The sequence below is a fragment of the Denticeps clupeoides genome, chromosome 2 (assembly GCF_900700375.1).
Source record: "Denticeps clupeoides chromosome 2, fDenClu1.1, whole genome shotgun sequence".
NCBI lineage: Eukaryota > Metazoa > Chordata > Actinopteri > Clupeiformes > Denticipitidae > Denticeps > Denticeps clupeoides.
This window is the reverse complement of record NC_041708.1, coordinates 10161142-10186833: the sequence shown is the minus strand read 5'-3', so window position 1 is coordinate 10186833 and position 25692 is coordinate 10161142. Positions and strand designations below refer to the sequence as shown.

General features: G+C 41.4%; 3 protein-coding genes across 5 annotated transcripts; 2 read left to right on the top strand and 1 right to left on the bottom strand.

Annotated features, from left to right (window-relative positions):
* Nucleotides 1-639: 639 nt before the first annotated feature.
* On the top strand, nt 640-10152 carry unk (unk zinc finger). The gene is made up of 15 exons (XM_028959440.1): nt 640-893; nt 1623-1832; nt 1915-2091; nt 2776-2906; nt 3080-3215; nt 3870-3987; nt 4285-4369; nt 4609-4841; nt 4999-5064; nt 5371-5539; nt 5619-5720; nt 5939-6124; nt 6237-6418; nt 7148-7408; nt 8666-10152. Exons 1-15 carry the CDS (start codon nt 730-732, stop codon nt 8825-8827), a joined length of 2382 nt encoding a protein of 793 aa, XP_028815273.1. The 5' UTR covers nt 640-729; the 3' UTR covers nt 8828-10152.
* Nucleotides 10153-10479: 327 nt separating this feature from the next.
* Nucleotides 10480-16897, top strand: LOC114767684 (protein NLRC3-like). Of its 3 annotated transcripts, none has more exons than XM_028959433.1 (9): nt 10480-10731; nt 11936-11994; nt 12148-12200; nt 12310-12411; nt 12542-12628; nt 12724-14529; nt 15327-15500; nt 15654-15830; nt 16512-16897. In XM_028959433.1, exons 1-9 carry the CDS (start codon nt 10563-10565, stop codon nt 16528-16530), a joined length of 2646 nt encoding a protein of 881 aa, XP_028815266.1. In that variant the 5' UTR covers nt 10480-10562; the 3' UTR covers nt 16531-16897. The 3 variants fall into 3 exon arrangements, with proteins under 3 accessions (XP_028815266.1, XP_028815268.1, XP_028815267.1); XM_028959434.1 differs by lacking the exon at nt 10480-10731 and adding an exon at nt 11818-11838; XM_028959435.1 differs by lacking the exon at nt 11936-11994.
* Nucleotides 16758-25681, bottom strand: fdxr (ferredoxin reductase). Its single transcript, XM_028959486.1, is given in 13 exon segments — nt 16758-17511; nt 17513-17625; nt 17716-17889; nt 18498-18669; nt 19513-19694; nt 20642-20726; nt 21087-21194; nt 21349-21450; nt 21573-21686; nt 22767-22889; nt 23302-23397; nt 24979-25094; nt 25194-25681. Coding segments are annotated over 13 exon segments (1530 nt in total). The 5' UTR covers nt 25279-25681; the 3' UTR covers nt 16758-17451.
* Between the last annotated feature and the right edge of the window lie 11 nt (nt 25682-25692).

Sequence of the window (25692 nt, the reverse complement as noted above, 5' to 3'; positions counted from 1 at the left end):
GTGACTGAGTGTGAAATTAAATGGTGTGTGAGTCCCCACCCTGCACCCAGTGTCTTGCCTTGACTTATGAAAAGTGAGTGATATATATGTCTGTGTGCATTATATAGAAGTAGAATTAAATATATATGACAACACTGGTATTTTGGCTTTTGGCTGAGTTCAGGAGGCCTTTCTTGTAGAGTTTGTTTAGTATAATACTTTAAACATGACTCCTGCAAGGTACAATTCTTGAAATCACTTGAAAATACTTGAAAGGTTCTATGACCATCTGCAAAAAAGTTGCTGTTAACAAGAAAGGCTAGAGAAAAAGCAAAAACAAATGAGCCTACAAACAGACAAAAAATATGAATATACAGTGTACAATGGAATACTGTATGAAAAGGCATCATGTTTTATAATTGCACGTTGCAAAGACAGTGCTAGTACAGCCTTGAGAAACAACACGTTATAGATATACATAAAATGATATGTGGCAAAAATATTATATTAATGTGTAATAAGACATGAAATATATATCCTTATATTATAATACAAATTACGCTAATAGTGTAAAGAAGCCGAAGTGATTCACATCGTTGAAGAAAGCAGCTGTAAAATGACTACATTTCCCATCACGCTTCGCGCTGTTTCCTCTTCCGCTTTTCTCGCGCATGCGTTTTTTTGCAAAAGAATGCGGACCTACAAGCTCACACAAATGTAAATACTTTGAAAGCGTGTTATGTCAGAAACATGTCGAAAACAACCGTGCAGCCCCACGCATCCTCCGGACCCGCGTCTGCCGTCGGACCTTCCTCCTCCTCCTCTTCCTCCACTTCCTCCTCGTCCTCCGCGGGCGGCTCGACGTCTCCAGCCAACGTTCTGCACGTACAGCCCGAGAAGCCACAGCACTACACGTACGTAGCCCCCCCACGGGACGAGTCCCCACGCGAGGTTTCTCCTGGGCTTCACGGCGAGCCCTCAGCCTCCGGCCACTGCGCGGGGACAGCAGACTGTCCGTCCGCACGGGAAATGGCTGCAGAGGCCTAGTGTGTCCAGTCATGGGTCATTCTCACAAAATCTCGTTTAAATTGCAGTCTTCGTATGAACAGTCACGATCTGTAAGGTCATCACTGCTTTTCAGTTCACATGCAGTTCTTACTTGCTGCCAATACTCAAACTCATGTTCAAAATGCGTTCTAAAAATCTTGGCATCAGTTTTTTTAACGTGGTCTTGCTGCCCTGGTGTAAAAAAAGTAAAGTTAATAACATTTTGAGTGTGTGTATTTTTTAAAATATGACATTTTAAATTAATACTGCACACTTTTTATAGTGTCCATTCACACTGGGTAGATATTATATAAACACTGTGCAATGTTAATTTAACAGTGGAAAACTTGCTGCATATTCAAGGATGGAATTAGATTGGTCCAAATAATATGGAGTTAATACACAAAGTGTATATTTAATGTAATAAATTGTAACAATTATACATTTTAATATACTTGTCAAAATCCAGTAAAAAACAGTATACTATTTTTCCACAAACCTTCCAAAGAATACATTTTTGAGAGGGGCTAATGTCCTCTCTCTCTGTTTCACCCCCCTCTATGTTTCTTCCTCTCCGACCCCTCCCACGCAAACAGATATCTGAAGGAGTTCAGGACGGAGCAGTGTCCTCTCTTCGTGCAGCATAAGTGTATGCAGCATCGGCCCTTTGCCTGCTTCCACTGGCACTTCCTCAACCAGCGGCGCCGGCGGCCCATTCGTCGCCGGGATGGGACCTTCAACTACAGCCCGGACATATATTGCACCAAATATGACGAGGGCGCAGGCTCCTGCACCGACGGAGATGAGTGCGTACACGTCTGTAGATGTCGTGCATACACTGTTTTTTTTGTAATGTGTGTATATGAGTGTTGGCTTTTTGTGGTTTAGGTGCCCTTTCCTCCATCGGACAGCAGGGGACACGGAGCGGCGCTACCACTTGCGTTACTACAAGACAGGGTCTTGCATTCACGAGACGGATGCCAAAGGACACTGCAGCAAAAACGGTCCACACTGTGCCTTCGCCCACGGCTCCCATGATCTACGCTGCCCTGTATATGACATCAGGTACTCAAACACTGCTCTCTAGTAAAGTCAAGTCACACCATTTAGTCAAATTAGCATTCTGTGAGAAGTTCTCAAAGACAATCCCCATTTTTCAAGACTGATTAAACAAAAATTATTACAGATTGGCTGTTTGCTGCTAAATATTCCACAATCAAATTTTAGTTATCAACTCACTATCCAAAACCACTGATTCCAGAGCAGGTTTGTGGCTTCCAGTGCCCATCCTAGGGCAGAGTGGTAGCGCTCCACATGATATTGAAAATAATTGAAAAATGTAGTTAACTGTAAGAATGAAATATTGTAAACAGTTAAATAAAGATGGTTAAAAAATAAAGTAGTAAAGGGGGGGGGTACCGTTGTAAACGGTAAAAATAGCAAGGTCATATAGTAATAGATTCAATGCATGCTCTGCAGGCATATGTTCTAAACCCTTCAGCATCGACTCCACGATAACCGAGGGCACTGGTGTTTTGGTTTATCATTTTTGGATTTCACAGTGACCTCATTGACTTAAACCAATCACCGTCTTATCATTATACCTCTTGAGAGGTTACCAGCCTAGTTCACAAACTATAGTAGATTTAAATTGAAGTTAAAATAGCTACGCCCAAATCTAAATACCCACTGGTGACACATTTTTTTTGCAGTTTGTATTTGAGGGTATGAGGGGATTTTTTTGTCTAGGGAGATGCAGGCAATGGAGGCCCAGGCTGGTTCAGGGGCAGCTGAAGGAACAGGAGGAGATGGTCAGTCAGGCCTGGCTGCAAGCATAGCTCTCATTGAGAAGATTCTGAGTGAGGAACCGCGATGGCAAGGTAGGCCCATTTTTTATCACTGGTGGTAGAGATTAGTAAATAGTAGTTGGTATTAACAGGTAATATGATATTATATTGTCATCATACATAAGCCACAATGTTGATGTTTTTTAATTAAATCACATTGTCTTGTTCTCTCCCTACTCCATCAATCTGGGGGTTTGGTTGCTTAGACAACAGCTACGTTCTGGACTATTACAAAACAGAGCTATGTAAGAAGCCACCGCGCTTGTGTCGACAGGGATATGCCTGTCCATACTACCACAACAGCAAGGACCGGCGGCGCAGTCCTCATAAGCACAAATACAGGTTCCCAGAGAACACACACACACATGCACACACACATGCATTCACACACACAAGTACCCAGAGAACAGACAGAATGTCTCACACACAGGTACCCAGAGAACAGACAGAATGTCTCACACACACACACAGAGGTACCCAGAGAACAGACAGAATGTCTCACACACACACACACACACAGACACAGGTACCCAGAGAACAGACAGAATGTCTCACACACACACACAGAGGTACCCAGAGAACAGACAGAATGTCTCACACACACACACAGAGGTACCCAGAGAACAGACAGAATGTCTCACACACACACACACACACACACAGACACAGACACAGGTACCCAGAGAACAGACAGAATGTCTCTCACACACACACACACACACACACACAGAGGTACCCAGAGAACTGACAGAATGTCTCACACACACAGAGGTACCCAGAGAACAGACAGAATGTCTCTCACACACACACACACACACACACACACACAGAGGTACCCACACATGCACAAACCCGCATTCATTTCCATTTGGAATATTTAAGAATTAAACAAATTTTTAACAAATAAGAATAGAGCAGGCTCACTCATGGAATATACACAAAAGGTGTCATATATAATAAAAAAAATAAAGTATCAGTTATTGTCCTCTGTTACAGAGCTCTACCGTGTCCTGCAGTTAAGCACAGCGATGAGTGGGGAGACCCCAGCAAGTGTGAGAGCGGAGAGGGATGTCAGTACTGCCACACCCGGACTGAACAACAGTTCCACCCTGAGGTGATAACATGTAATTTATCCATTCCTAATCCACTATAACAGGTTCCTGAATCAGCTATTCACTTCACACACAGCAACACAACAAGTCAGTAGCATGGAGGCACAATGGTATAGCAAGTCTGTTGTGCTAAATCGTGTTGTAAATATATTTTAAATTAATGTTTAATGCTGTTGGACTTGGTTCCTATTCTTGCACCACTTAAGGGCAAACCCTGAAAGTGTTTAAAATTAATTTTGCATTAATTTTTTCCCCTCACTTTTCTAATTATGACCATCCATATCTGGTTTTGCCCACAGATTTATAAATCCACCAAGTGTAATGACATGCAGCAGTGTGGTAGTTGTCCAAGGGGGCCTTTCTGTGCTTTTGCACATTTGGAGAGTAAGTAGCTGTCCCTTAAATTGCAATAAACTATGTGAGAGTTAAAGGTGAAGTACAAAACTGTATTTTAAAATAATAATTCAATTTTGTTGTTTGTATTTCAAAAGGATTCATAATGTAAAAATTGCTAGTAGGACTATCAATATTGTTATTCTTTGCCTGAGTTAAGCAGTTTGTTTATAGATTGAAAACTGCATTTAAATACTTTTAAACGTAAATGTTTGTTTCCTTTCTCCCAGAGCCCCCTGCCAGTGAGGAGGCATCATTCCCAACACCCATCTCTCCCCTTCCAGTAGTTGGTAGTCCAGCCAGGGAGGAATTAATACCAGGGAGCCCAGAGGTCTGTGTTGTGGAGCAGGGGCTTCTGGGAAGGGTCCTGTTCGAGGACTCATCTACAATAGATGCACCCCTTTCACCATGGGCTGGAGAGGGGGGTTATGGGAGAGCTCCAGGCTTTGAAAGAGAAGATCTGGTAAGCATTAGACATTATAAACACATTGTAAAGTCACTATCATTTTTAAATATTTATGGAAAAACATGTCAATAATGATCTTGTCCTAACTCCAACCAGGGTGGATTGGGTTTCCATAATTGCGCAACATTGTGCTTTGTTTGTACGATTACCACAGGCAAAACAGAAACTTATTGGAATGGATCATCGGAGTAAAGAAATGGGCTTAATACAGAGTAAACAGGTATGCAAACACTGTGAGATTTGTTTTTTTAACCTGAAATTGGATTTGTAATGTAATTCAGACTCACTTGTAAAGGTGATTACTCTTGAATCTTTAGCTTATCTGTGCTACAAGAAAACAACCATATGATCGTCAAAACTGCACACACAGTCCTACATTAAGAAAGAAATAAAATATCTCTTTTAACGTGTTTAAATAAGTGCTTGACATAATTTACATCCCTGGAATAAATCTTATATTAAAGAATGAATTCAACAGAAGTCTTTTTTGCTCTCATTGTTGGGTAATTAACTCTGCTGGCTCTAGGACCTCCTAGTTTCGCTTCCTGTGGGGAGTCCTTTAAGCTTGTCCTCCAGTGTCCCTTCCAGTCTGGCTGCCACCCCGCCCAGTCCCGCCCCTCCCGGCCCCTCCCCGGGCATGAACGCCAACGCCCTGCCCTTCTACCCCACCAGCGACACCGTGGAGTCGGTAGTAGGTGAGTGGTGCCGCCTTCAGTTCACCTCACTGTGGCCACACGTGTTCTGGCAGTTTCATGGTGTTCTCTGCCGTTTCAGAATCGGCTCTGGATGACGTGGACCTGAGTGACTTCAGCATGTCCTCGCTGGAGAAGAGCCTGGAGAGCAGCACCACTCTGCCGAGTGTTGGTCTCATGTTTGGTCAGTAAATTCCCAGAAATATTTTCCTTTTAGCCATCTGCCACCACTTGTTTAAGAAGTTTAAACTGAAGAAAATAATGTTGAATAAAAGAACATGTATAATTAATAAAAACAATGTTTAAAAGCGTGAAACACTATGGTGCCAACAACTACCACCATCTGATCAGGAATAAGGTGGGTGTACTGTGTGGCTTAGACTGGTGGCTCTCTTATCACAGGCAGAAACCAGCTTCAGAGTTCAGCGCCAGTCAACATCCCAGGCTCCCTCAGCAGCCCCACTCCCTTTAGATCACCCTCGCCATCTCCACCAATCAGAACGCACGCTTCACCATTCCTGTCTGCGCCACTTTCCCAGCCTAGCCAGTTGGAGGGGTCGTATTTAGGACCTTCACACAGTTCCTTAGGTTTGTTTTTTCCACATTGCTCTGTATTTTATTACTTTTGCTTCTGAGTAAAACCATGGTCAAACTGTGTTTTTGCGTATCTGAGTGCAGTGTTTGCCTTCACTATGTGCAGGGTTGAATGGAATGAGTGGCAGCATCTGGGAACACTTCCCCACGGCTCAGGGTTCGCCCGGCACACCCCCAGCGTTGATCTCAGGCCCCATGTTTTCTGAGGCTGCCCGTCTCAAACAGGAAGTGGAGGAGGCTCACAGGGCGCTAAAGCACTGGGACCACAGCTGGAGACAGATGGCACAAGTCAGTATTGGCATAGTGTGTGTTTCTATGAGAAAGATTGGCAATCAGTTGAAAATTAATGCCTCATTCTTGTCCATTTTTATAACATCATCACAACATGATCAGATGCAGACATGGATTTGTGTAGCATTTTACAGTATTTGGCAGATGCCGGACCTTTTAGGAGGCCATTTTTGCCAGTTCTGTGTGCATGTGCAGCATTCATAGCAAGCAAAATGCTCAAAAATGCTTGGGCCAATAAATAATGTTCTGTTCTGTGGGTTTCCAAAGGTGACTGTAAATGCTCATCTTTGACGGTAATAATTTTTTTGTAAAATTATTTCCAGATAAAACTTTAAAATGTTATCTGATATAAAGTGGACAGTCCGCTCAGAATTTATTGCTGTAAAGTTAGCTGGATTGTAACAAGTAAAATACATTATTAGCATTTTAGTTGACATACGTCTGGTAATACGGGTAAGGCATATGTTGTCGACAAAGGTTACATTTTTATTATTTTATGTCACCACAACTACTGTCTGCACAATTGACATTGCGGGATGCTCTTCCTGATGCAACCCTCCCCATTTACCCACACTCAGCACCAAGAAATACACTGTCACATGCATCCCTTGTGGCTGGGTTTAACTTATTAAAATGTTCCACACCTCGTGCTGCAGGTGTTCTCAAGTTCAAGGTTATTAATGCTAAATAGTTTCCAACAGAATGTCCAATGTTTTTCATATCTAGTCATGGGCGGTGATGAAGGCAGAGGCTGACGAGTCCCGGCTGCTGGCCAATCGTTTGAGCATGGAGGCGGAGCGTGCGCGGAAGGACGAGGAGGAGACGCAGAAGCAGGCCAGTGTCCTGCAGGAGGCGCTGGAGAGCCTGCGAAGTGCAGAGAACCCCCACCTGGAGCTACACCATCTACAGCTGCTGCACCACCTGCCGCTGGAGTCCATCTGCAGCCTGCAGGCTCAGATCTGCACCTGCCTACGCAGTGTGGAACAGGTAACAAACACACCCGTTCTTAGGTGATGGTTTGGTCATATATAGATTAAAATGAATTATTCTGAGAATTAACAATGATTGTGAGTGTTGTAGTGATCAGTGTTGGGGTGTAACGTGTTATATGTAACGGCATTACGTAATTAAAAAGTGTAATTAAATTACAGTTAGTTATGGAAAGTGGTACAGGGGGAATCATAGGAGTAGTATTTGTGTCAGACAATCAGCGCTCAGTTCCTAAAAATCCCTGTATGGTGGACGTGGTTAGTTGAATGTGACTGGTCCTGACGGTCCTCGCATTGAGCCTGTCTGACGCTGGACTGTCAGCACGCTGAATCCTGTCACCGTAAGCCATCACGTCAGCGTCTGTCATTTTAAAGTAAACACTGTTTCTATTGCTAGTCAGTGTGCACCCATTATAAAATAAAGAAATGTTAGAAAAAGAAAGACACTATAGACATATATAAAATTATTATAGAGCATTTGCTTACACTGCAGTCAAAGTTACATTTTGTTGCGCTGTGATGCATTGTCGTGTGTCCAGTGTTGGGAAGGTTTTGGATATGTAATTCATTTCAATTACCAGTCACCCTGTTTAAAATGTAATAGTAGTGTATCTTTTTCAATTACTATATGAAAGCAATGTAACAAATTACATTTGAGTACGTTTGTAAATTATGAACGTACTTCTTTATAATTGATCAATATAATAAAGATAATATACTAACTGCCGCCACAAGGTCAGCCCTCATTTTACTGAAAGATCATACAGTTATAAACCACTGCTGAATCCTATATTTAATATACCAAAGCACTTATGTTTGGTTGGGGTTCCTTCACCCCGTGCACACAGCGAAATGTGTCCTCTGCATTAAACATGAAAGGATCCCTTGCTAAAGGGGACCTCAATGGCTGCCTGGGATTTGGACCTGCAACCTCTTGATTACGGGTCCGCTTCCTTACCTGCGTAGTTTGCAAAAACTGTGCAATAGCATTGAAAATATGCAGTAAATTGCAAATCTTGCAGGCTTTGACGTGATTGTAACGTCATGGTTGGACATGATGTTCACCAAAAACATGCAAAGCCTTTTTAGGAAAGAAAGCAGATTAGTGAAAGTGAAGTGATTGTGATTAGAAATGGCATTCTCCAGTCTACTGAATTTGTGGTGTATATGGAAAGTTGACGATGGTAGAACATCAAGAACTATCCTCCTCAATTTGACATTGTCATGTGTTTTTTAAAAATCTCTCTCTCTCCAGGCTGTTTTCAGGAAGCAGCGGATGTACTGTGTGTCGTGCGGGGAGCTGGGCTCTGTGACTCTTCCCTGCCAGCACGGGCTGCAGTGTGAGGCCTGCGCCGGGTCCCAGGAGTGTCCACTCTGTTCTGACCCAAAGCACAGACTCAGCCTTCCCCCCTCTTGATGTGCCAGCACTGACCCCACCCCACACCCCATTACTTGCAAAAAAAAAAAAATGAAGGCCATGAAGTGGTGCAGTCAGGACCAGTGCTGGCTGTGTCTGGAGTTTCTGTGTTCACATGCACAAGGTTTGGCTTTGTTTCCCCGCTGCATTGATGCGGTCTGACTCACACTGAATCAAAAGTTTGAGTGATCCTTTGAATGATGTTACACACTTGTTTTTCCACTCCTGCATATGAATATCTAAATAATTTTTCTAGATCTAGGATTTACAGGTTTCAGTCTTGTAAAAACAGTATTTTGATGTACACCTACATGAGTCCATAAGTTTTGTAAACAGGCTGGTACAGGATTAAAATTATTTTTTACAATACTCCACGACAAAAAAAAAAAAAAAAAAAAAAAAAAAGCCTTGAACTGCACTAGTCATCATAGTGAACAAAAAGCTGAAAATTTGAAAAACTAAACTGGCCTAGACTTTTTATTTTCTGTTCTTAAAATACATCTGAAAAGTCTTAACATTCAGGGTTTTCACTATTAATTCAATAGGGGAAAAAGGAGGGTAGTCAAAATCGCAATGCCAATGGACAGCACCAAGTATAAGTATTGAGTGCATTTTATTTGACTTGGGGAAAAAAAAGGGTGTCACCTTATATTTGGGCCAGTATGATTATTGGCTGTAAAAACCATGTAAATGCAGCTTACAGGTCAAAGCCAGTCTTGTTCATGTCGTTATTTCATATCATAATGTAGAAAGGAATATTTTTAGAGCAGTTTGGATCAATATCTACATGCAATGATTCTGTGAACAGCGCAGCCTATTGCTCTTATGTCAGTAACAGTAAAAAGAACTGACCATTTCTGTCAGTCAGGATAAAATTAATGTTTTTTAGTTTCTAGGAATCAGATAAAAAAGCTAATGCACATGATCTTCTTCTAAGTAGTTAACTGGATAATGAGCTCAAGTTAAAACATTTACATACACAGAATCTCAGCACCGCTTACTCGGAACGAGTGAGAATTTTTCTGTCTTTTCTATTAAAATACTGGAGAAAATCAATTCTCTCTCTCTAAAGCAGCTAAGTTTTTAATCCTTTGAATTCTGTGCCATGTAAACGTATAGATTGAGATCTACACATACCATGTGCACCGCAGACAGCAAAAGTGTGTGCTTTGTGTATGTCTGTGGGGTTGGTCAGGCTGACTGCTGTGGTGGGGAAAGCAGCACTGTGACAGAACAGAAACCAGCATCTGCCCCAGTGCAACCAGTCGTGGTGTTGAAATCTGTTTTTGTACCGAACAATAAATAAATCTATATTTTTGGATGGACATGCTGTTTTTATGTTGTCTTTGTGAAAAGCAGCACTGAAACCAACAACCAGAGAGAAGGTATGGATGGTAGTAGCCTAGTGGGTAACACACTCCCCTATGAACCAGAAGACCCAGGCTCAAATCCCACTTACTACCATTGTGTCCCTGAGCAAGACACTTAACCCTATGTTGCTCCAGATGAGGACTGTCCCTGTAACTACTGTAAGCCGCTCTGGATAAATGTAGAAGGTGCACTAACAACTGGTGCTACCGGTGTAAGGTCAGAGACGTCCTCTGGATTTACATAAAACAATGAGGAAATATGATTACTAAAGTGATGTATTGACGGGCGGGGCTTTCAATAATCCAGAATAAGGAGGTAGCCAAAATCGGTGTCGTAAAAATAGATATAGTCCAGGATTCACTTCATGCAGTTTGGGGGGAAAAGTAAGTGGCTTGGGATTGACTTTGTGCGAATGTGCAAAGCGAAAGTGTGGGGAGTGAAATGGGACGGACCTCGTTTTAATTTCCGCCCCCACATCGAACATTACAGTCGGATTCTAGTCCACAGGTGCAGCTACTCCTACTCTACCGAGGGTAAGTTAGGTTAAAGTCCCCTGTTTGCACTTTATTCAGCCCAGTTTGTATTTATGTCAGTGTGTAACCAGGTTCCACGTCGTTTCGTTTCACTGTGTTCTGTCTCACATGTACCTGAAATGACGATAAAGCTCAACCTCAACGTCTGGGCACATCTGTAAGTGGTGCTTTACGTGTCGGAGACATGGCGAAGGAGCAACGTTGTGAACGTAAAGACTGTGGCGTTAACGCGGATGGATGGATGGATGGGGGGGTAATTTCTGGTGAATATCCGCGTTTGTTTCCGTCTCGGGTCTGGGAGAAGATAAAACAGTTTCCATTGGCTGACGTGTTCGCGCCTCTCGCGAGAATTCGTAACGCCTCGAGTTCTGCCACTTTCATTTACACTTATGGCATTTATCAGACGCCCTCGTCCAGAGCGATTTACAACCAGTAGTTACGGGGACAGTCCCCCTGGAGACACTCAGACTCAGTCTCAGTGTTTAAATCTAAACTGAAAACACATCTGTATTCTCTGGCCTTCTGTTAAAGTCCCAGAGGCAGTGTCAATTATTAAGTCCACTTTATCACACAGTCACCCTGTTAAGCACAGACAGTGTTAAATTCACCTTACTTAGGCTGTCCTAGTTAGGGTGCTGGGCCACTGTTGCACTATAACCACATATTTCAGTATCGGTCGTACAGTGCCACCGTCTGCCGCTGCTTCTGTTTGTTCTCTCCGAGATACTGAATCAAGCGCCCAGACTACTAGCAGATAAATCCTGGTTCCTGACAACTGCTAAATGAGGACATAGCATGAAACAAACCAGAGGGTCACCACAGCCACCACCACCATTACAACTACAGCTTCAGGGATTTTCAAATGGACCAGTAGCATCATAATGGACACACATTTTTTCTCTTATTGGACAATCACAAACCCTATACTGACACCACTTGCAGGCTCACTCTACCCTGGAAGGGGGTCCCATTCCTTCCCAAGGTTTCTTCCTTTCTTTTTTTCTCTCTCATAGAGGCTTTTTCATGTGGAGCTTTTCCTTTTGCGCAGAAGGATCAAGTGTGGAGGGTGTCACCTGTAGGGCCTGTCAAAGCCCATTGAGACATACTGTATGTGATTTTGGGTTGTATAAGAAATAAATGTTGTTGTTGTAAATGGTAGTAAGTGGGGTTCAAACCTGTGATTTTGTGGTATTCTGGTTCATAGGCGAGTGTGTTACCCACTACAGTCTTTCACTCAGCACATTCCCCATGGCATCACAGCAAGTATACAAAACTTGCCATTTTCAGTTCCGAAAAAGGCTCTCATGTTGGCCTGTTCACATCATTTTTTTAAAATGCATTTACAGGTCACATGATTTATTTAATTGCTTAATATCATAACTGTGTATGTTTAAGTCATATTAACTGCAATTCCAGATCTGCTGCACAATGGAGGACACTGCCTCAAGAACAGAACACGGAGCTAATTGGTGAGTTTTTCGGCCTTAAAACATTCAACTGACATTGATTGATTTTGTACGCTGGCCTACAAGAACTTTGGCTCCAAGGGGACTCTATGATTAGTTTATATCCTTGCAGTTCATGCACCAATTTGAAGGATAGTCCAGGCTCACCTGGAAGCAGCTGTGTGTCCATGAGGACCAATAAATCAATCGATAGACCATGGCACTTCAAGAAGAGGTAAAGTCAACACATCACAGCAGTTCTTCAACTGTGATTCAGACATTACAGGGAATATCACATGACCATTTCCAATTCATGCCCATGCCCCGGAATGTAACAACATTTACCTTGCACATGATGTTTATAGTGGTCAGCAAAAGAGCTTAGACAGCGGATCCATGAAGAAGTTAAAAGCAAACCGTCAGAACACACGGCAGGCCTCAGATCTTGAAAGGTAAAATCCAGGTTGTTGAGGAAATAATCAGTCTGCAGTGTATTAAATATTAATGTAGAGGAAACCTCAGTAATAATTTTGTGATTCATTCATAGAAATCCACTGGCTGTTTTTTTTAAAGTTCAAGAAGAACTTAAAACCTTTCTGAAGATGAAATTTCAGCATTTGTTTGAGGGAACAGCAGAGCTGGGAAACCCCACACTTCTCAGTAAGATCTACACACAGCTCTACATCACAAAGAGTTGGAGTGGATCGGACGGTTCTGGACATGAAGTTACACATATTGTGAAGACGTCCTGGATGTCGGAAATATTGGACAAGTCAATTAATTGTAATGACATTTTTATATCTTCAAAACAGAACAAACCCATCCGAACTGTGCTGACAAAGGGACTGGCTGGTATTGGAAAAACCGTATCAGTGCAGAAATTCATCCTGGACTGGGCTGAAGGAAAAGCCAATCAGGATGTGCACCTCATTCTGCCACTTCCTTTTAGAGAGCTGAATCTGATGAAGGAGGGACAATTCAGTCTTCTGGATCTTCTGCAACATTTCCTTAGGCACATAAAAGAATTAAGGTCCTTCATCAACAATGAATTCAAAATCATCTTCATCTTTGATGGTCTGGATGAGTGTCGACTTGCTCTAGATTTCCAGAAAAATAAGGTCTGTCGAGACCTAAGAGAGTCAACATCAGTAGATGTGCTGCTGACAAACCTCATCAAGGGGAATCTGCTTCCTTCTGCTCTCCTCTGGATAACCTCCAGACCAGCAGCAGCCTATCGAATCTCTCCTGAATGTGTTGACCAAATGACAGAGATACGAGGGTTCAGTGACCTACAGAAGGATGAGTACTTCAGAAAGAGGGTCAGTGATCAAAACATGGCCAGCAGAATCATCTCACACCTAAAGTCTTCAAGGACCCTCTACACCATGTGTCACATCCCCATCTTCTGTTGGCTTTCAGCCACTGTTCTAGAGAAGAGGTTGGGTGAAGCAGGTGGAGAGATCCCCAGAACTCTGACTCAGATGTACACACACTTCCTCATCATTCAGACCAGTGTCAAGAAGGAGAAGTTCACAGGGAGAAAAGAAACTGAGGAAGGGATGATGTTCAAACTCGGGAAAGTGGCTTTTCAGCAGCTAGAAAAAGGCAACCTGATCTTCTATGATCAGGACTTGAGGGACTGCAGCATTGATGTGACAGAAGCATCTGTGTACTCAGGAGTCTGCACCCAGATCTTCAAAGAGGAGTTTGGTCTGTATCAGGGGAAGGTTTTCTCCTTTGTTCACCTGAGCCTTCAGGAACATCTTGCAGCTTTGTACGTGTTCCTCTGCTTCAGCAACAGAGGGAGAAATGTTGACCAACATCAGACCTCAGAACTCTCTGCTCTGTTCAAAGCTTCTACTATTGATGAGCTACACAAGAGTGCAGTGGAGATGGCCTTACAGAGCAAGAATGGTCACCTGGACCTTTTTCTCTGTTTCCTTCTGGGCTTTTCAGTCGGGTCGAATCAGAGTCTCTTACGAGAACTTCTGCCACGGTCAGGAATCAGCTACCAGAGCACACATGACACAGCTGAGCTTTTGAAGGAGAAGATTAGGGCAGATAATCACTATTCTGACCAATATGTCAACCTGTTTTACTGTCTGAATGAGCTGAATCACCACGCTGTGGTTGATCACACCCAATGGATCTCTGGAACTCTGATAATAATGATACTCATACCTGGAAATTGGACTATAGAGAGGTTTGAGTTGAAGACCTTGCCATCTGAGCTGTTAAGCTTTGACTTAAAGAAATACATCAAGACATCAGAAAAAGACCTGACAGAACTTCTCGATCCAGATGACGTTCTTGAGAAGCTTCTACCCATCATCACAGCATCTAGATCAGCTAAGTGAGTGCTGGTGCATGTTTTTTAATGTAGCCTGTAATGTTCATGTGTTGTGTGTTTTGCATTGTTACATTTTTACAACATTTGTGAATTTAACAGCCTTTCTGGTTTAGTGTTTCTCACCTACATCAGCTATGATCAAACTCTGAAACAAAAACAGCTATGATCAAAATGGTCAGTTGGATAAAAGTGAACTAGCATTCAGAAGGTCATTAAGAGAGCCCTAGTTTTTGAAAGAAAACAATTGCATGCCTCATTAAAATAACATGAAATTGATCAAAAATTCCATCCAGACATTGTTGATGTTTTAAATGACCCTGGTAGCTGGAAATGTCTGTTGTTGATGGAATGTCTCCACATATCAGCAGATACAGTGGACCACTGTGTTCACTAATGCAGGTCTTCTTTGATTATTAAAAACCTCTTTTGCAATGATGTTAGTAGTGTTGATTAAAGAAGCAATAAAAATTAGGACTATTCTACCTGAGGAACTGGTGCATCAGCAAATGTGGGTTTGATGACATCATTCTAATGTTGTAACATTGTCAGTGGCAATAGCTCATTGATTTTGTAAGAAATCTGTAAACTTGGCTCATAGATGACCGTAATGTCATCGAAACTGTGGGGGTGGTAGTAGCCTAGAAGACCACAAAGTCACAGATTCAAACCCAACTTTACCATTGGGTCCCTGAGCAAGGCAGGGGTCTTCAGGGGAGAACTGTCCCTCAAACTTCGAATTGTAAGTTGCTCTGGACAATAGTGTCGGATATATACTGTAAATGTGAACTTGTCTCCTGCAGGCTGCATTGCAGTTACCTGACATACAGAAGCTGTGCAACTCTGGCCTCGGCTCTCAGATCATACTCTTCAAACCTCACAGAGCTGGAGACAAATGTTGGTGATGAACCAGAGCAAGAAGTGAATCCTCTGATATCAGCATTAGAAGATCCACACTGTAAACTGGAGAAGCTAACGTGAGTATTGAGATTATTACAGGATTTCTGAAGTACAGTATGTGAAATGACTGATGTTCATGGGTTTGTGACAATTGCTAATTTATACTGACTATTTTCTGATCCCAAGCCTAAGTTTAGTAATTAGATGTATCTTTATTTTTTTCCCCCCAGAATGCTTGCTTGTAACCCTACAAGAAGAAACTGTGCAGCTTTGGCTTCAGCTCTCAGATCAAAATCTTCAAGAATGAGAGAGCTGATCATGTTACCTCGACAAATGCCAGAAGACTCAGATTTGAAACTCCTCTATGCAATACAGAAGGATCCACGCTATAAACTAGAAAACATAGTGTACGTATAATTTCTAAATTCTTGTAATGGATATCAGATACAGTGACCCTAGAGACCCTTTGTTATAATGTAAATTTTGTAACCAGTTACATTTACAGCATTTATCAGACGCCCTTATCCAGAGCAACTTACAACCAGTAGTTACAGGGACAGTCTCCCTGGAGCAACTTAGGGTTAAGTGTCTTGCTCAGGGACACAATGGTAGTAAGGGGGATTCGAACCCGGGTCTTCTGGTTCATAGGCGAGTGTGTTACCCACTAGGCTACTACCACCCAGTTATTTAGGTATTTTTTTCCCCTCAATAATGTACACACAGCACCGCATATTGACAAAAAAAACAGAATTTGTGATATTTTTGCTTTACAGCACACAATCAATTCAGGTAAAATGATAAGTTATTATTTTATACAAGTCTTCACTGATTAGGGCAGTGGTGGCCTAGCGGGTAAGAAAGTGGACCCGTAATCAGAAGGTTGTGGGTTCGAATCCCCAAACCACCAAGGTGCCATAGAGCAAACCACCATCCTCACACACCCGCTCCCCAGGCACCTGTGATGGCTGCTCACTGCTCACCAAGGGTGATGGTTAAATGCAAAGGACACATTTTGTAGTGTCACCGTGTGCTGTGCTGCAGTGTTTCACAATGACAATCACTTATTCTGTCCTCTTCTTATCCTGCAGAATCAGTAATGATTGGTAAAGAAGCGGGAGTTTGAAGGACCAACTGATTGCAGCCTCTGGTAGAAGATATGAATCCAACACTTGCCTGTTGGGTAGCATCTGTCCCTTTTCCAAATGTCATGGGTGTATTTAAACTTCCCAAACTTTTCATCAATTATTGATCTTTTTTCAAATTGTTTTTCCCATTTCTCATATCCTTTAAAAAAAACATTTATTTACATTGAATCAGAATCACAAAAGACGTGGTTTGTTGGAGCTGGTGTAATTTAATTTGCAGTACGGATCAGATTAAGCTTTCACACATCAAGATTTCCAACATGAATATAGTCACTTTCGTCTTTGATTGAACTTTGAATCCTGAGTTAAAGAAAAAAAAAAAAAAAAAATCAAGTCTTCTAAATATACGTAGCAGGGTTGAGCACAATTATTCTAAAAGGGCTTGTGCTTAATTATTAGCACTTTTAAATTTGTTATGCATGTAAAAATGTTGGAATTTCACTATATTAAAAAACAATGTTTGTTAATGACTAGAAGTGTAATTTGTTCCCAACGTCCATGTTATACAGTTATAAATATGAAAATTTGTCAGAATACCTACTAAAAAAAGAACAGCCAGCCCAAGACATTAAGATCCAGTCAGTAAAGTCTTAAAGAATCATATTAGTATTTTAAGTGGACCCTGAGTGGACACTCAGTGGACTGAGTGGATACTCAGGGTCATCTGAGACTGAAGTATCTTAGTCATTTGGGAAATAAGGCAGCATAAACCATAAGAGAACATACTGCCATTTTCATTTCACAATACAAAGAGCACCTGATTGTCCCTGGGTGTAGACAAAGGTATTTGGTGGCAACAGACAATGTCCAACCACAGGACCAAAGTCCACCGACAGATTGAAAGAGGCCCACAGACTCTCCCATCAGTTCCTGTCTGGTGGGCTTAATTTATACTCAAGGTAAAAAATGGGTGTGGCTTGTGATCCTCATGTCCAAGCAACCGCCAGCATTTCCCTCACATCCAGCAGCTTCTCTCTAGGTTTGCCGACTGCTGTGCCTTGCTTTGTCTCTTCAGCGTTTATCTTTTCCCAGTCAGCAAAAGAAACCGTTCTCACTCCTAATCAACCAAAAAATTATTAAACCTCAATTCAGAACAATGAAAGAACAGAAATGGTCAATGGTGGTGGACAGTGAGTTATAAATTGACCTCTTTTCTCCAGTAGCGGGACCACTTCTGACGACCCAGGTCTTGAAACTGAAACATTGATGGCTCCTGACTCCAGGTCCTGCAGAATAGTCCGAGCTGTATCAAAGCTGTCATTCATGGTTGTGGCAATGACACCGGTAGGACCTCGCTTCACCCAGCCACTGCAATACAGACCTGAAAGTGCATTGTTTAGTAGACTGGTTCTCAAACTTTTCATGGAGGCCACCAATGAAAACGCCAGCATTCAGTTACAGCGTCTTACACAGGAAACAATTTTATTCCTAATATGAATATTATTTATTCACTGACAATACTGCAAACACACAGAAAGTGTCTTTATCTGTTTTCTATATTTCTCTCTTACACTAGCAATCAAGCTCCATGCAAGTTTTTTTAATAAATAAAAAATTTCAAGACTTAAACAATGACAATGTAACAGTACCGTTAGCTAAACATACGTTCTCATCAGACTGTACATGACTAATTAATGTTAATTAAAAGAGCATCTGAAAATAACTCCCCGGTACTCAGGATTCCACACTTTCTGCATTGGTGAATAATGTTTTTCTCATTACAATTAATGTAATGCCAGATTAAGGTGGAAACAAATACAAATTAGATCCAAATTCAATCCACTGTCATTTTTATGGTACTAGCAGGGGATCCATGAGGAATTTCACTGTAGGTTCATTAATTAAAATTCATTCAACACCAACAAAAGTTGGTGTATACTGTTCTATTCAATTTTTTTGAAACCTCCAATGTTGTGACCTTTTACGTACCAGTGGTTTCCTCTACACGGCCCATGTTGTTTGGTACAATGGCTCTTTTGAAGTCAAAGGGCACTGCAGGGTCGATGGGCAGGCTTTTGTACCCAATGCTGCTGATAATCATGCCACATGCGATTTCATCTACCTCTGATGTTGGCACAGCCGTTACTGCATCACCCACGCCCTAAACACAGAACACATCAGTCCAACACACATAAATGATGGTTACCATTATTTTAAATTCACCAATCATGTAGAAATATGATATTATTATTATATAAGAGGACTATTCTCTACGTGATTCACAGGGAATTTTGATAACACAAGTTACTTTATCCTCATAACTAGTGGTCAGAACTATGAGCAAGTGTGACATGTAGTATTTGTCATGCCTTACTACTGGGTAGTTCAACATAAAGTTATAACAAAAGCCATACAAGCAATTTGAAAACTTGCCATGTGGTGCAAACTGTGCAACACTTCAATAAAATAATGTTTATGCAATACCAGTATATGCAACTAAAATGACTAATGTCACTGGTCTAAAAAGCTACATGAGTTCTGTTAAGTATAACATATGATAACCAGTACTAAGAGTTAAAATGTGGTCCGTTATATGAATATTTTAAATACGTATGATAACATATAAACTGAACTTTAAATGTCTGGGTTATGATAATTTGCTTTTAATTTCATTGAAATTAGTAAAAATTTTACATCACTCAATGATAAATTGAAATTAAATGTTCCATATTATCTGAGTACCCATCTTAAACATTAGGACAAGTAAAGTTTTTTAGCATTTAGGTTTCATAGCATTCATAGCAGTTAGGGTAGTGGTGGCCTAGCGGTTAAGAGAATCAACCAAGACCTTTCCATTATGAAACATTATCATTTAAATTTGTGGATATGGGCACATCAAATTTGGTTGCAACATGGCTATAGATAAGTAACTAGCTGCAAGACCTTGACTGCAGTCCCCCACATATCTTCTATAGCTCTGCCTTCCACAGCAGCTGCTGCTGACCTCCAGTTTATTGACAGCCAGACGTATACCAGATGCTCGGCTTCCATCAGCACTGGGCAGCACCTCCAGTGGGCTTCGAAAGAAACGAAAACCCCATCGTTTAACACCCTGCCTGCCTCTGTGGTCCTCGTTCAGAGTTTTCATGATCAACTCGGTCAATCTTTTCCTTGGCCTGGGGAGATCTAAATCCACACATACATAAATAAACAAACAAATAAAAGAGAAAAAATATTTTTAATATTCAAAAGCACAGAAAAACAAAGTATTTTAGTTGCTCAGTATTTTGGAAGAAAAAACTGCAGGTTCTTGTAGGTTATCAGTTTTATTCACTAATGGAACAATGTTTATTACTATATAATGTTTATTAAAAGAAAGTGAAGTGATTGTCGTGTGATACACAGCAGCACAGCACACAGTGAAATGTGTCCTCTGCATTTAACCATGACCCTGAGTGAACAGTGGGCAGCCATGAGAGGCGCCCGGGGAGCATTGTGTGGGGACAGTGCTTTGCTCAGTGGCACCTTAGTGGTACCTTGGCGGATCGGGATTCGATCCGGCAACCTTCTGATTATGGGACCGCTTCCTTAAGCGCTAGGCCACCACTGCCCCAGAGGGTCAGACCAAGAGGGTTATTACTATATGATCTTCTGGTTTCACTTATGGTACTACAAAATAGAAATTAAAATACAATTAGAACAGTAAAAATGTTATAATTTCCAAATGGTCGTGAGCAAGGCCACATCTGTTAATCTGGGAATGTGGGTGGCAGAGCGAAGGACAACTGCCTGCCTGTCAACAATCAAGGACAACATTCCACAAAGTGCACATGACATTGAGACTTGTATGAATATATAAGATCAGATAATAATCATGAAAACCATGAGAATCTCATTATTTGAGATTAGAGAAGCATGATTTTATCATCTTGTTTTTTTTTAGCATTAAAGTCCCAGAAAATACTGAGATATATAATTTTGCTAATTTTAAACTCTCCTATTGGTCAAGAAGCTGCTGGTTCTAGAACAGCAAAAACAAAATCTCAAAACCTTGCCGTTTGGAGATTCTAACCAACACCTTGTTAGAAAACTGAGGTAGAAGTGAGAGTACATAAGGTGGATTTTTTCCTAACCTGCTAATGCTTGAGCCACATGCTGAAAATCAGCTGGCAGCATGTCTGGAGCAGTGTAGGGCATGTTCACCATCTCCCTGAGCTCCTAAAAAAAAACAAAAAAACACATGGAATGTGTGATCAGCTCTTAGATAGTTATAAGATGTAAAACGGCGATAGTGTTGTCAAAAAAGAGCCTAGGATTGTGTATACCTTTCAAATAACTACACATTTTTATTCACCTTGCAGGCAAAGCACATTAAATATGTGATATAATAATGTAGTTAAACTGAGTTAGCATGTGAAATAAATGGTTGAATTAATAGCTGTTGAAAGTGTAGAATATATATGGTTTCTGTAGGTTGCAAGACAGCTAACCCGTCACTTACTCCACTTGGTCAGTCAGAAGACAAGTTCTCTGGTTTGAAAATGGCTGTGTGGAAAATAGAACTGCAGTGGGACTCACCTTAATGGTGCAGGCCACTTGGAGGGGTCCCCGCCGACCCACCATCAGCACCCGCTGCACCTTGCTAGCTGCCAGGGTCTCCAGGGCATTCTGCGTTATATCAGTTTTCTGTAGAAGAGACAGGAAATCATCAGCTTTTTCTTTCCACAATGGGGACAGAAAACAAGCTTAACAGTGAAAACCTGATTTTCAGATCTTAGATGGATTAATTAGTTGATCATATCTGAATTATCAATTATAAGTAAATTCAAATTTGCAAAACCTTCAACAGATCCAGTGGAGAAAGCAGAATTCTAGCAACGTCGAGAGCCACGTTTCCCTGCCCCAGTATCACAGCAGTTTCATGGCTCAGATCGGGCTGGAGCTAGAGAAAGAAAAAAAAACACACAGGCATGAAACATTGTCCAGGTCAGTAGAATGCATGGGTAACTTTCCTCTGGATATACTATAGGCAATAGGCAACATACATGGGCTGTGTGGTAGTACCTCTTTGTTACAGGGTAACCCATTGTACCACCCCACAAAGTCTTTAGCTGAATAGACACCAGGTAGGCCTTCACCAGACACGCCCATAGTTCTGTTGCCCTCGGCTCCATAGCTCTGGTTGATGAGATTGGACAGACAAGGACAAACATCAGTAACACAAAAACAAGGCTACAAACGCTAAATTCTTCCTTGGTTATTGCTACCTGTAATCTCACACCCAGCTTCTTAAAATTCCAGGCAGCATTAATCCACCAAAACCTGAGGTGAAAATAGTCTAATCAAGCTTTACTGCCTGAGCCCTGAAAAGGACATCATTGTGAAGAAAGGTCCCCTCACAGAGTCACCTGATCCTTGTTAAGGATGGAATAAGCACATTCCATCAAGGAGGACCTTTAGGAACAGGAATGGGATTCCCTGATGCAAAATGCCCACTTAATGCCCTTTTATTTGATAAGCTGACAATTAGTAACTCTGACAATGAAAAGCATACAAAATAAAAATTTAGTTAGGTGCACTAAAATGTAACACAGGAAAACTAGTCAGCCTGTAAAATAAAGACCAAACAAATTTGGACTTTTAATAAAGACCAAAAAATTAAAATTAGACAGTTATTGGCACAAAACTTCAAATGTAACTAAACTCATTCAAAATAAATAATTCAGACAAATTACACTTGGATATGGATCAATTTAAGACTTTGAGTCTACATCAAAATAAATATTATGTGATATTATAAAATGACCTTTAGAAGACAATAAAGAGGGAAAGAGCAAGGTATTATAGTTATGTATTAAGTGTCTCATATCTGAACGCATTTCAAGACATTAAATGACAGGAAAGGAGTATATTTAAAAAAAATAATTATACAAGAAAATTGGTGTTTAAGGCACATTATATGTGCACAGAGCTATAGCCTAAGATATACAAAATTCAAAGAAATAAATCAGAAAAGTGATCTCAGTCTTTCACTTTCCATAACAGCTTAATCATGTTAATCAGGGTTCTGGCTGCCATGCACTCAGTGTCCCAGGACATTGAGTGCAGGGTGGGGACTCGCCCAGGGCAGGGTGCCAGCCCATCATAGGGCAAGCGGACACAGACACACAAACCATGCACCCACACCTATAGTAAAGTCATTGTTGTGTATGCCTATACAGCAGAAGGAAATGGACATTAAAAATAGCCAGAGCTCACCAGCACCACAGCGTGATAAGCCTGCATCAACTCCTGAATGGTTATGTCCTTGCCCACGTGGACATTGCCAAGGAAATGGCAACGCTTGTGTTGGGCGGTCTGGGTGAAAGTGTTGATGACATTCTGCAGAAGAATAAGATGATAATTCAAGGTTTGTCTAAAACGACCCTGAAGTTTCAAGAGAATCGTCACTATCACACTGAATCACTTATCAGTTACCTTGGCTCAGGGGTTAAACTCCAGTCTGTCTGTTTGCTTAGTCTGGCTGGCATTAACTATGCTTTAAAAACTGGCCAAAACAATGTGTCCATCATTACAATAGGAGACAATATAGAAATTAAATATAATAAACATGCTAAACTGGGAACGTATTTCTGAGTTGTTATTCAATGGTAAAAGATTAACCTCTGACCATGTTCAACACAGCATACAAAGTGGCTTCAAAACCCCGGCTGGCTCAAAGTCTGGGGTGCACACTTCCATTCTTTTCTTTGTTTAAAGATTAATGCTCATGCTAAAAGTCAAAAAAGCTAACCTTCACTTCAGGGTGATCAGGCGCCACCCCAAATCGAACAAGCCCAAACGGAACTGGCAAGCGCTCATATATGTCCACCTGGATGTGTGGAGATCCCTGTAAAAGACAAACAAACATTCTCATCAAACGTACAGTGAATCCAGTCAATCAGTTTTTCCACATTTTGTTATGTTACAGATTAACTCCAAAATGGGTTAAATAATAATAAATAATTTTTTCCCCTCAGAATTCTACACACAACACCCCATAATGACAACGCAAAGTTGAGGTTTTGGCAAATTTATAAAAAAAATATATATATTTTACATAAATATGCACAGCCTTTGCCATAAAGCTCAAATTTGGAGATTTGGAAAGGCACACACCCGTCTATATAAGGTCCCACAGTTGACAGCACAAACCAAGCATGATGTCAAAGGATTTGTCTGTAGACCTCTGTGGACAGAGGAGAAAATTTTAAGAAGGACAACCATCTCTGCAGTAGAAGGCTCATGGTTTGCCAAAAGGACTCTCAGACCATGAGAAACAAAATTCTCTGGTCTGAAGACTCTCAAAGAGACTCTTTGATGTGAATGCAAGGAGTTGCGTTTGGAGGAAACCAGGCACCACTCATCAGGTCAATACCATATCTACAGTAAAGCATGGTGGTGGTGGCATCATGTTGTGAGGATGTTTTTCAGCTGCAGGAACTGGTAGACTAGTCAGGATAGAGGGAAAGATGATTGCAGCAAAGCAAAGAGACATCCTGGATGAAAACCTGCTTCAGAGCGCTCTTGATCTCAGACTGGGGCGATGGCACACAGCCAAGATATCAATGGAGTGGCTTCATGACAACTCTGTGAATGTCCTTGAGTGGCCTAGCCGGAGCCCAGACTTGAATCCGATTGAACATTTCTGGAAAGATCTTAAAATGGCTGTACAGTGACGCTTCCCATCCAACCTGATGGAGCTTGATTGGTGCTGCAAAGAGGAATGGGCCAAACTGACCAAGGATAGGTGTGCCAACTCAAGGCTGTTATTGTGATAAAAGTGCATCGACAATGTATTGATCAAAGGTTGTGAATACTTTTGTACAAGCGGTTTTCAGTTTTTATTTATTTATTATAAATTTGCCAAAACCTCAAGTAAAGTTTGTTCACATTGTCATTATAGGGTGCTGTGTGTAGAGTTCTGAGGAAAAAAATTCATTTCACCTATTTTGGAATAAATCTGTAACATAACAAAATGTGGAAAATGTGATGCGCTGTGAAATACTTTCTGGATGCACTGAATTTGTACATAACACTAGTCAATCATGGATAATGGCCCAAACAAATAAATTAATGTATATTTAGTTTCAATGGACAAATATAATATATATAAAAAAAGAGAACAGCTAGAAATAGGACAAATATTATTATTCTTATTGTAGTTATTAATGCTGCCCACCAATTAAGCTAATTTACGATGCTTTGTGTCAATTAAAAATTTGACCCAACATAAAAAAAAAAAAAGAATCAGATGAAACATTCTGAAACTTTTCACGATTCGTGCCCACTCCGAAAGCCAAAACTTGTTATCATTGCCCATATTTTGATCGAAGGAGCTGGAGCCTTGCTTGGTTTTAACATGGGAGAATGTCCACCAGTTTGCGGAGTTGCCAGCTTATGAACCGTCGTTGTGCGGGGAAATACTGACCTTCAGCAGAGACTGCGCCGTGTAGAAGCCGGCTGGTCCACCACCCACCACGCAAACCTTTGTAGGAGAAGCTGGTGGAGAAGAGAAACTGCGGTGCCCCGCGGAGAAACCGGACCCTTGTTTTATTCGTGGGGATGGAGAAATGCGGTCATTCACCCGAAAAAAATGGGTTCGAGCTAAATATATTTATATATGTTTGTTTTTTTCAAACTTACCGTAAGTACAACCGACATTGTATCTGCACGACGCACGCAAAACTTTAATGACGGAAAACAGGGAGGCTTTCGTTGCTGGACGCATCTTGGTCCCGGTCTGAGCGCTCCAGCTACCAGCAGGCGGGCTCCCAGACCCACACAGGCTTCATCTTCCGCCCTCGAAGTGTTTCATGCTTCATCCCGCAGCTGTTGAGAGGCGCTAACCAAAATAAAAAGGGGATGGGAGTGTTTGGCGGTTTGGCTTAAGCGTGCGCACATGAGAAGTCTGTGGTTGCACACCCGGAACTATTTGTGATGAACACAGCCCGGCACAAAACTAGAGGATTGAAGCCGGACAGAGCTGATTTCATCATTGTGGCACCGTGCGAGGTGTGTTTCCATGTTATATTTTATTTTCTAAGGGAGAATCCTAAGAAAATAAAATATAACATGGAAACACACAAGGGAGAAATAATGATTGGCTTTCTGACCAGAAGCTCCGATAGCATCTAAATGACAC